General features: G+C 34.5%; 2 protein-coding genes across 2 annotated transcripts; one reads left to right on the forward strand and one right to left on the reverse strand.

The window, feature by feature from the left end:
• The first annotated feature begins 257 nt into the window (after positions 1-257).
• Positions 258-1,606, forward strand: LOC148788052 (zinc finger BED domain-containing protein RICESLEEPER 2-like). Its single transcript, XM_088880309.1, has 2 exons — positions 258-1,467; positions 1,563-1,606. The coding sequence occupies exons 1-2, from the start codon at positions 258-260 to the stop codon at positions 1,604-1,606; spliced, it is 1,254 nt and encodes a 417-aa protein (XP_088736435.1).
• A 2,156-nt stretch (positions 1,607-3,762) lies between these two features.
• On the reverse strand, positions 3,763-5,158 carry LOC105162409 (uncharacterized). The gene is made up of 3 exons (XM_088880310.1): positions 5,048-5,158; positions 4,126-4,965; positions 3,763-3,813 (listed from the first exon to the last, which is right to left on the reverse strand). Exons 1-3 carry the CDS (start codon positions 5,156-5,158, stop codon positions 3,763-3,765), a joined length of 1,002 nt encoding a protein of 333 aa, XP_088736436.1.
• Between the last annotated feature and the right edge of the window lie 6,955 nt (positions 5,159-12,113).

The following is a 12,113-nucleotide window of genomic DNA, read 5'->3' on the forward strand; positions in this document are numbered from 1 at the left end:
ATTACATGTGTCTCACTGCTCATTTTATTGATGATGAATGGAATTTACATAAGAGAATTTTGAATTTTTGTCCAATTATCGGACACAAAAGTGAAGAAGTTAGTAGAGGTGTTGAGAAATGTTTGCTTGAATGGGGTATTGATAGGATTTTTACGATTACTGTTGATAATGCATCTTCTAATGATGGAGCTATGGTTTATTTGAAAAAGAAACTTGAAAACTGGGGTCAAAATATTTTAGGTGGAAAATATGTGCACATGAGGTGTATAGCACATATAATCAACCTTGTGGTTCAGGATGGTTTGAAAGGGAAGGATGAGCATGAGGCAATATCTCGTATTAGAGGGGCAGTTAGGTACGTGAGAAACTCTCCGGCTAGGTACAAAAAATTTCAAGAATGTGCTGAATTTATTGAAACAAAGAAGTTATTGTCTCTTGATGTACCTACCAGATGGAATTCCACCTATTTGATGTTAGAAGCTGCGACATGTCTTAAAAGGGCATTTGATGCTTATGAAGATATTGATCTTGCTTATAAGAATGATCTTTCAAAGAAACCATTTGATGGGGTTCCTATTGAATCTGATTGGGATAGGGCAAAGATGCTATTGAAGTTTTTGAAGCATTTTTACAATCTCACATTGTGCATTTCCGGTTCTTCATATGTCACATCTAATATTGTGTTTCATGAAATATGTGAAGTTGATTTGCTTCTCCGACGATGGTTGCATAGTGATGATATTGAATTAAGTGATATGGCAAGAAAAATGAAAGAAAAATTTGACAAGTATTGGGGATCAATTGAAAAGATGAATATGGTTTTGTATTATGGTGTGATACTTGATCCACGTCACAAATTGGGGTTTGTAGAATTTTCCTTTGATAAATTATATGGTGGTATTGGACAAAATGATGTAATGAAAGAGAGGGTACGAGATGGTCTTCATGAGTTGTTCAATGACTACAAGTTAAGATATGGACACGCTCTTCAAGGAACTTTAGAAAGCCCGGGTTCATCGTCTAGTCGTGTTTCTTCATCTTCTTCCTCATCAAAAGAAATGTTTATGCATGATGAAGAGAGCGAGACTCGCAGGTTTTCTTTACAACAAGAGTACATGATGTACATGACAGGAGGTAAAGATCACGTAAAATCAGAGTTAGAGAAGTATCTCGGTGAGGATGTTGAAGAGTATAGGGAAAAGTTTGATATATTAAAATGGTGGAAAGTGATCACTCAGAGGTTTCCGATTCTCTCAAAGATGGCTCGAGATATATTGGCAGTTCCTGTCTCGACTGTTGCTTCAGAGGCCGCATTTAGCACTGGTGGACGTGTTCTTGATGCATTTAGGAGCTCACTATCTCCTAAAATTGTTCAAGCCATTATTTGTGCTCAAGATTGGATCCGTAAAGATTTCAAGCCAATAAGCATAGAAGAAGATTTAAGTGAAATTGAAATGTTTGAGCAAGGTACTTTTTATTTTCTCTTTTGCTTTGTTTTATATTAAATTCTATATACTTTTATTTATATTAATCTCAATTCTTTTTTTTTTGTTTTCTTGTAGAGTTGACAAAATTGGGAGTCGATTCAACCATAATTGATATTTGACTGGACTACTTTGGACTTTGGAGTTTGGACTTTGGAATATTTTGGATGTGGTACTTCACAATTCACATTATTGTAAATTGATTATTAGAATGTAATGACTTGATGGATTATTTTGTTCATGTTGATATTTGCAAAAATTGAATGTCTCTTGTGACTCTTTGCCATTGCAATTTATTTTATGAATAAAATTTGATTACTTCATAATTAAAAAAAAAAAAATTAAACTCGGGCAAAACTACCCGAACCCGACAGTCGGGTACCCGAACTCGTCGGGTACCCGACTAGCCGGCGGGTAGAGTCGGGTACCCGACCCGTGGAACCCGAACCCGAGGTACCCGACCCGACGCCCACCCCTAATTGCAAATGACCACATGGAAGGAACCAATCGCACGAGGAGGAATATGCGACAAACACTGGAAACCAGCCTAGCAAGAAAGAGTTTAGACATAACATTTAGCAATATCAGGATGAGGGAACCAGGGATCTCCAGAGCTGAAGTGGAAAGTTTAGGGAAGCAGATAGAAAAACTAAAGCAACAGATAGACGACTTGAAGAAACGAGGTGACCTAGTGAAGCAAAATAGGGACTCGCATTTTGCCAATAAGATTCTGACCGAAATTGTCGGTCCAAATTTTTGAGTACCCGATCTACCCAAATATGATAGGTCGAAGGATCCGCAGGAACACATTTCTGCCTTCGAACTAGTAATGAACTTGTGCGGACAAACGGATTCTATTAACGTAAAATGATTTGTGACAACTTTGACAGGAAAAGCGCAAGAGTGGTTTACTAGCTTGCGAGTGGTATAATCGAATCATATGGACAACTGACGCAGAAGTTTGCATTTCACTTTACTAGCGAAAGGAGATCGAAGAGGTCGGCGACCTATCTTTTCAAGATCCAAAAAAGGAGCGATGAATCCCTAAAAAGTTTCATAGGGAGATTTAACAACGAGACCCTAGAGGTACAGGATTTGCGGATTGATATGATGAAGAGCATATTGATACATAGGTTGAAGAAGGGATTGTTTGCGTCAGCATTAGCTAGAGATCCTCCTGGAGACGTAGAACAATTGATGTACTTAGCTCGAAAGTATATCGACGAGGAAATTAATGGAAACAAGGACAGAGAATGGGATAGAGGTCAAGATCGAGATAGGCAAATATGAAGAGGAAGAGATCGAACATCCCCTAGTAGATCAAGGAGCAGTGAGGAGTTCGAGCTCGAGGGAACGAAGGAAAAACACGATGCAACAGTAGAGTTATTTGGTGAAGAAGACAACAACTTGAAAATATCGATATGTTTGTATGTTCGTTAACTTTTTACCGTGGATTTTTAACTTTTGCAGGAGCAGTCTTTTTACTAGTGATAGAAGTAAATGATTATGCATATTACTGTAATATTTTGAGAAATTGGTTACATTCTATGTAAAAATGCTCGCATGAAATAAAAGCACTTTCGGGATAACTAGCATTGCAACGAATTATTACTGACCTGAGAAAGGCTCGGCCTTGGTCAGAAGAAGACTACGACCTGAGAAAGGTACAATTGAGTCTGAAAAAGGCTACAACCTTAAAAAGGTACAAATTGGATTTGAAAAAGACTACAACCTGAAAAAGGTACAAATTGATTCTAAAAAAGAATACGGCCTGAAAAAGGTAGAAACTGAGTCTCAAAAAGACTGCGACCTGTAAAAAGTTTGATTTGTTTGAAAAAGATTGCAACCTAAAAAAGGTTAAAATTTGTCTAAAAACGACTGCGACCTGAGATATCCTAACAAAGGTGAAGATCATGTCCGAAAAAGATTAGGCGATTACGCGACCTGGAAAAGGTAGTATCGTGCGAACTGAAAACCTTGCAATCTAAAAGGGTATCTGAAAAAGATCTATCTGAAAAAAATAGACTTGAACATAACCAATCATTTCGACTTATGGTCAATTATATTCAAGGGAACTTTATTGATTTTGTTTGCTCAATGGAATTCTTCAAAGTTTGCAGGTATGAAAGGGGATTTCATAAATAAAAAAGTCATCATTGATCTAAGAAATGATTTACGAGTTCTGGGAACATAGAGGATATGGCTAGTATAGAAACAAGATGGAAGACGATCTAAATAAAAGTCAAATAATTACAAATTTTAAAAACCCTAAAACCTATCAATTGGCCTTGCCTTCTTCCATCTTCTCGATCTCATCCACCAAGACCTCCTGCAAGAAACATGTGTCTTTAGCGAACTGAAACTGATAATTTTTATGGCCACAAATTTGGCTGACAGATATCAAGTTGACAGAGAATTGAGGAATACCGAATACATTCTCCAAAGTAATATCATCATTCAATTTAACTCTGCCTACATATTGAACTGAATTCTTTGAACCATCAGGCAGGTGGATGAAGTGAGGATTAGTGGGTTTGACAAATGAGTGGAATAATACAATGCTTTCACATACATGATTGATGGCTCTAACTGTGAATTATCTAGCAATCCAAATCAATACAAGTAAGTTTAGCGGCATTACCTGCAAACTCCTCGTCGAATTGTGCAAAGCCTTTGCATAGCTGGTAATGGGATTTGAGGGAGTGTTTGCCTTCTGCAGCAGCTTAATCAATTCATTTCCCATAGAAGTGCCCTGCATACGTTCACTTTTGACATCGACATTGGCAGCAAAAGCTCTCCCGTTCTTCCTTCGCTCATTCAGAGATATATACCAGTCACATATGCCATGCAATTGAAAATATGTATCTTTTCCATGTCCTAGTCTTCGACAATGTTTGCATAGGAAATTCCCTTTATCTGCAATGAACTTCTTTTTCTGCACATACTTATCATCATCTCTCTTAGTTCCTTTCATAGTCAGTTGATAGGCCACATTGCTTGTACTTATCTTTGTAGATGTTTGTATTGCTCTTTGTTGTTCAACTGTGTAAAGCATAGAGAAAGCCTTTTCCACACTGGGTAGTCGATCAAGCATAAGTATCTGACTTCCTTCGTTGTTAAAGGTTTCATAAACGCCCATAAGAAATTGCATTAGTTGAGTCAATGAAGTGAGTTCATCAATTTCTTTGTTAATACCACGAGTACAATGTCCACACTTACACTTCGGTGCAGGTGCCAAACAATTGAGCTCATTCCAGAGCTTTGTCACGTTTGTTAGATATGCTGTAAGACTTAAATCTTGTTGTACCATTGAAGACAATTCCCTCTGTAACTGGTAAATTAACGGCCCGTTACTCCACCCATACCTTGCCTTTATCGCGAGCCACAGTCCTCTCGAAGTATTAAAATGAATGAATGATTCCACCATGTCCTTGGACATGGAATTCCATGTCCATGATGTCACTATCAGATTAACGCGCCTCTATTGCTCAAAATTGATTGATCTAAGAGCTGGTGTTGGAAAGATTCGTTTCAAACAAGATGTATATTGCTCGTTTTCATACCAGAAAGTTTGTGCCATCCAAAGGAGAAGATGTCAATGAATGCCCAGAAGGATGAACAAACAATATATGCTTCTCATATTGAGACGCAGTTTCACCAGGTCTCTTTCCCATCATCGATGAAGCTACTTCGTCATCCATGAAGAGAGAGGTATGCATTGTAGTGTGTATATACAGAGACCTTAACGAAAAAGGATCTGATACCATGTTAAAACTTGCAGAAGACAACAAGCACACAGAATCCATTATCAAAGATAAATTGCAGACAAAATACCTTGTTTCTCATTCATGGAAAAATGAAAAAAATGACCAGGAGGAGTTCGAATCCAGGTTAAATACAAAGAAGAGCAATTGCCTGAAACTACTGTAACAAACTAACTAACCCTCTATATTATATGGACCAATCAGGAGCCGAATGAATTATTCACATTTTGAAAGAATGGTTAGATGCCATGAAGGCTGAAATGTAGCACCCCCTTCGCTACAAGGCTATATCTACGCTAAACATTATACTTATAGTAATCCCTGTGTTTACAAATATAAATGCACAAAATAATTTAATTCATATGTATACGTAACCGCAACGTCATAACAAGCGTAATCAACCTACTATATCATATATGCGCATCAAACACCACAAGTAATCCATCATAAGTAATCTCTACGCTTAAGTTCTCTCTATACAACAAAATGTGATTTGTACTCTAACTGACAAAGAGGAGAAAACAGCATACTGGCCTGACCTACCTGAGTATAATGCGTAGTCCTAGTCATCAACAGTCAGATGCCTCAAAGTCAACTCCTGAAAGAAAATGTCAGCAGAGGGATGAGCCTGCCACTCAGTAAGTAAATAACCAGCCTTATCTATATATGCATGTCAAACACAACTCAAACAAGATAAACAAGCAACACGCATGGAATACAATCAATTTAATTCCGACATAATCAGCTTTATTACACCACATGACTATCTCATAATATGACAACCACCCAAACTCCATTTTTCCTAGTTTGCTTACCGGAAGGTGATATTGTGTTTTTCCCGCCAACTCAATCTCACCGTTATATAAATTTAAGTGACCCCCTTAACAGCCAGCTCATCAATCTCATTTCGCACATAGCATTTTCATTTCGCACATAGCTCTTTCATATCGAACATAGTTCTTTCATTTCACACATAGCTCTTTCATATCGAACATAGTTCTTTCATTTCACACATAGCTCTTTCATATCGCACATAGCTCTTTCATATCGCACATAGCTCTTTCATATCATATTTTCGCATTATAGGCTTTTCAACACATCAAGGGGTATTCACACCACAATTATATTCAATTTTTACCACTCCCTCATTTCCACATATCACCATTCTTGTAAGCAACTAGTAACGTAAAACAATATATTAACATATTCTCATTTTCAGACATCCACAACACATCAAACAACAAACATAATATTTCCACGTATTTTCTCATTCCACGTACACAATAACGTCAATCAAATCAAATCATCCATCACTCATATACTTCAGATAAATTAATATCAGCACGAACTACAAATTCATATAACAGTAATTACCACAAATACAGAAAGCATATATCGATAATACTGATTATTTACTTACCTCAATCTCACAACGTTTGTTTCTACTCAATCGCGAATTGTTAGTCCTTTCACCTCACCTCCGTATCCTATAATGAGTTATACCACATACAATTAATATATCGAGAATATCGTAATTTTTTTTAAATATAATATTAAATATTATTCGTACAATTTCTAATAATTCTTTAATATTTCATTTCTACCAAAATACAAATCTTCATTTTTTCTCTTTATTAACATACCGTTTATTAAATATAATTTTCAAAATATTTCTATGAATTTTCTATCAATTTCTCGCTATTATAATTTAATTGAACAATAATACATAGAATTGTGTATTTGATTAATAATTCCGATGAAATTGTATAAATTAGCTATAGTAATATTCAATCTAACGAATTTAATAATCTAATTAACCAACGAAATTATTTTTATATCCGATTCTATATTTAATTAGACACTATTTTAAATAGTCAAACCCGTAAAATATTCTGTTTAAATAGTACATCGCTTAGTATAAACAACATTTAATAAACAGACTAATTAAACAACATCATTATATAAATTATTATAATTTTTAAAATATAAATTCTTACCTCTGTTTTTTTTCCTTTTCGCCGAGAGAATTTCAAATTTCCAATTGTTTGTGTGTGAATTGTGTATGGCTGTGTGCGTGCAATAAAGAGAGGAGAGAGAGAGTTGAGGCGGTGGCCACTCATTCTCTCTCTCTCTTCACTTTATATATATATATATATATATATTATATTATTATATACATAATATTATTATTATATATAATATTTTTTTTATTAAACTTTTCTCAAAATACGCATTACGTCCTTCTTAATTTCTTAATTAATATTATTTGCTCTCAAATATTATAACGAGCTCCAATTTATACCGTTCAAGTTCTATTATATTCCAATTATGGTCCATAATTTATTTACCAATTAACTATGTTTCATAAAAATTTACCAATTAATCTCTCAATTATGTATTATAATCTTTGGGGCGTCACATGAAATTACTGCTTTTGGAATAACCATACCTAGGTTCTCACTCCTTTACTAGCTGGAAAGAAACACATTGGATGACTGTGGGTTTTTAAGACAAAGTTGTGTGTGGATGATTCTGTGGAGTGTTATAAAGGTCGTCTAGTAGAAAAGGGATTTACTCAGATTGCAAGGGTGGATTACATTGACAACTTCTCCTCTATTGCCAAACTTATTCAAGTGCATGTGTTCTTCTCACTAGCTGCTTCCCATAGCTGGCCCTTATAGCAAATGGACTTCAACAGCGCCTTCCTGCACGGTTGTTTGGATGAATATATGTACATGGAGCTGCCTGTGGGTTATTCTACCAAGCTTGGCCTCGTATGCAAACTCCGTCAATCCCTTTATGGGTAGAAGCAAGCCTCTCGTCAATGAAATGTAGAGCTCACCCTCAAGCTCACTGAGTTTGGATTTACGCAATCTGCTTATGACCATTACTTCTTCACCAAAATGACTAATACTGACCTCCTAGCGCTTCTCATCTATATTGATGATATAGTGGTTACAGCATCATCTTTGGATCTTATTCAATTTGTTAGACTTTACTTGCATTCCTTATTTACTATTAACGATCTTGGAGACGCAAGGTATCTTCCTTGGAGCTGTTTTATTTCTTGGAAGACCAAGAAATAATCTACTATTTCCCGTTCCACTCCGAGGCGGAATATAGGAGCATGGTTACAACTGTTTGTGAGTTAAAATGGCTGTCGTATTTACTCTCTGATTTTGGCATTCACTTGCCTCTTCCAGTTCATCTTTTTTGCGACAACCAAGCGGTCCTGCACCATGGAAAATCCCATATTCCATGAGCACATGAAACACAATGAGATTGATTGCCATGTGGTCAGAACTGCTTATAAAGATCGTTTTATTGCTCCTTCGCACATTCGCAGTTCCCTTCAGCTTGTTAATTTATTTACTAAGTCACTACCTCTGGAAACCTTCCCTTTCTTACTTCCAACTTGGGTCTGGTTTCTTTGCATCCTTGTCCCACTTGTAGGCGGGCTGTTGAGAATGTTCCAACTTTAGAGATGAAGCTCGCCATTTTTGCTGCAAAACATCCACAAGGAGATGTTTGGAAAGATAATGACGTTGTTTTTTTTTTGTATTTGAAGAGGGATAGAAGTCGTGTTCTATAGCGACGCGATTTTTTGTTGTCTTTGTGTTATTTACTGGTTGTCATGTGAGTCATTTATTAGGCTCCGGACTGACCCATGTAATATAAGGATGTAATTTACTCATTTTTTAAAATACAAGTAATAAATTGCTATTTACTTTTTACTGGGAAGTAATTACTCATTTACAATATCATAGAATGGTAAATTGTAATAAATCCCAAAAATACATTAAATCGAAGAGAGAGAGAGAGATAGAGAGAGAAACTTTAATAGACAACCTAGAACAATATGCAATGCTAAAATCTTCACATATCGAATATCATTATTATTTAAGAAATGGAGAGGAATAGAAGATTCATGTGAAGAAGAACCAACGCTACAGACACCAACAAACCATAACTGAAGAAACGTGAAGAGCACTATGTTGATGGGAGAGTTGTCGCAACAATTAAGGACTTACATCATGCACTTCGACCAAAACAGATGTAATTCTCATTAAAAATGAGGTAGGCTGAGAAATTCATGCAACAAAATTGATGACATAAAGGGGAGCAAAATACAATCCCAAATGGACGGCTCTCTTTGACTTGTAATCAGTCATAATTATTAAATAATAAAATCGCCCAAATTTGTGGTTTGATGTCGGAAAACTGAATAACAAGCTGACCAAAATACTATTAAACACACCACAAAAAGAGATTATGAAGAATATCACCTCTTATACACTAAAGTAAACTTATGCTTTGCTCTAAAGCAAACACACCAATACATGTGCTTGTTAGCCCTATCCTATTCTATCACAAAACCACAATCAAAAGTTAATGTAAAGGCTTATTAGTCCATACGAGCTAGTGAACATGGTTGATAAGTCTCTGGACCCAAACTCAATGGTTTGGATTCAATTTTTAGGTCGAGTGGGACCCATATCTATTTTTTTTTGTTTTTGAGCACTATCAATAATTCTTGTCTATGCAAACTTTGCACAATTCGACGAGGAGTTTGCAGGTAATGCCGCTAAACTTACTTGTATGGATTTGGATTGCTAGATAATTTACAGTAGGGCCATCAATCATGTATATGAAAACATTGTATTATTCCACTCATTTGTCAAACCGACTAATCCTCTCTTCATCCACCTGTCTGGTGGTTCAAAGAATTCAGTTTAATATGTAGGCAGAGTTAAATTGAATGATTATATTACTTTGGAGAATGTATTTGGTATTACTCAATTCTCTGTCAACTTGATATCTTTCAGCTAACTTTGTGGCCATACAAACTATCAGTTTCAGTTCGCTAAAGACACATGTTTCTTGCAGAACCAGGGCAATAGAACGAACCTGGCTGTAGGCCAACGATTCAAGAATTTATACATCTTTAAACCAAGTTCCCTCTATCTCACTTTTGTTGTTGCTACTAAGAGTACTAATCATACTGTGTCTTGTTCCAATTCTGTCTATTCTACCTCAAATGTATTGCATAAACATCTAGGTCATGCTTCTTTATAGGCAATAAAACATATATTGACCATTCATTATGGTGCTGATAATGATAACATCCCTTGTGAAATCTATCACAAAGCTACGCATTTCGCATACTTTTCCAATCAGTGTATCATAGTATGATATTCCTTTCGAACTTGTCCAGATGGATTTTTATGGGGTCTTGATACTACCTATAATCTCTCTGGGGGAACCAATGTTTTAACTTTATTCGATGACCACTAAAGAAAATTATGGACTTTCATTCTAAAACAAAAATCCCAAGTACCTGCTATTTTGAAACATGTTTGCTTCTTGATTTCCAATCAGTTCAATTGAAAGATAAAGACCTAAAGGTCTGATAATGGTGCAGAATTCATCAATCATGAATGTCAAACACTTTATTCCAACTTAGGCATCATACATCAAACCCCATGTACATGCACCTCTCCATAATAAGATATGTTTCAATCAAGAACTAAATTTGTCAAATAATGACCAAACGTGAGATGTTCAGGACTAAATTCGTCAAAAAGGAATAAATGTGTAAATAAAGTAAGTTACAGGACCAAAAGTGTAATTTTACCTACATTTTATATTATTATATATTAATGTTTTTGATGAAGATGAATATGGTGGTGTGGAAAAATGATATTGATATAAAATGTATATATAAAAAGTTTAAATAATTTTAGATATTTTATATTTTACGATCTCACAACGTGACATTGATATTTTTGTCTTATTATAAAGTAATTTTGTCAATTACACATTTTATCCCTTTTAACAACTACATAAATAAATATATTGCTAGACTATTAATAATAATCGCATAATCATTCATACAAAATAAATAAGTTATTAAATTTTGTCACCAAATATTCCAATATTAATCATGAAATTATCTATCATCATTTAATCCCATCCAATAAAGTAAAGGAGGCCTTACTCCCATATTTGATGGGCTTCTTTTTATATGTAGTATAGATAATACATTACCCCAAACAACAAATTTAGACTTGGTTTTGTAATAAGATTTTATAAATCCATTGAACTATATTGATTTAATTTTTACAATTATAAAATTTATAATTATTTTTTTTTAAATATATTTTTTTCACACAACCCTGTTATGATGGATAGTATGTCGCTAATTAATATGTGAATATCATCTTACTATAAATTAAAAGACTACTTTCACATGTAAATAAAAATAATAAGTTTAATACATTTTATGACGCACACTAATTCGAAAAGATAATATACTTTTCATAGAGAATTTTCACTGCACAAACCTCTTATCCTTTACGAAAGACTATAGACTATATTTGGTAATGATTTTAAAATTATCATTAAAATATATATTAGTGACAATAAATTTTATCATTGATTATGTTAAAGTTGTCACTAAATACAGTTAGTCACACATTTGTAATGAAATTTTCAAGACAATACAATATAGTGATAATTATTATTTATTGTCACTAGATCATAACTTTACATGTGAATAATTATATTTAGTGGCAACATATTTATGTAACTAATTCTTATTAATAATAATTTTTTTAAAAAATAATAGTAATTATTAGGATCATGAATTTCATTATTGTGACAAATTAAATATTCTTCCATCAAATAGGAAAGAAATACAATTTTAGTCCTATAAAGCCGGGAGTTGGAAATTCTGATCCTATTCAAATTAAAATTGGCATTTTAGTGTTGTAACTTTAAAGAATTTGGAAATTTTAGTCCTTTATCCCATTGATTTGGCCTGAAAATTCCACGCTGTCGGCCGCCTCACCTTCTAAATTGAGGG

Source organism: Sesamum indicum, linkage group LG5 (assembly GCF_026168435.1).
Source record: "Sesamum indicum cultivar Baizhima isolate 11 linkage group LG5, ASM2616843v1, whole genome shotgun sequence".
In the NCBI taxonomy this organism is placed as follows: Eukaryota; Viridiplantae; Streptophyta; class Magnoliopsida; order Lamiales; family Pedaliaceae; genus Sesamum; species Sesamum indicum.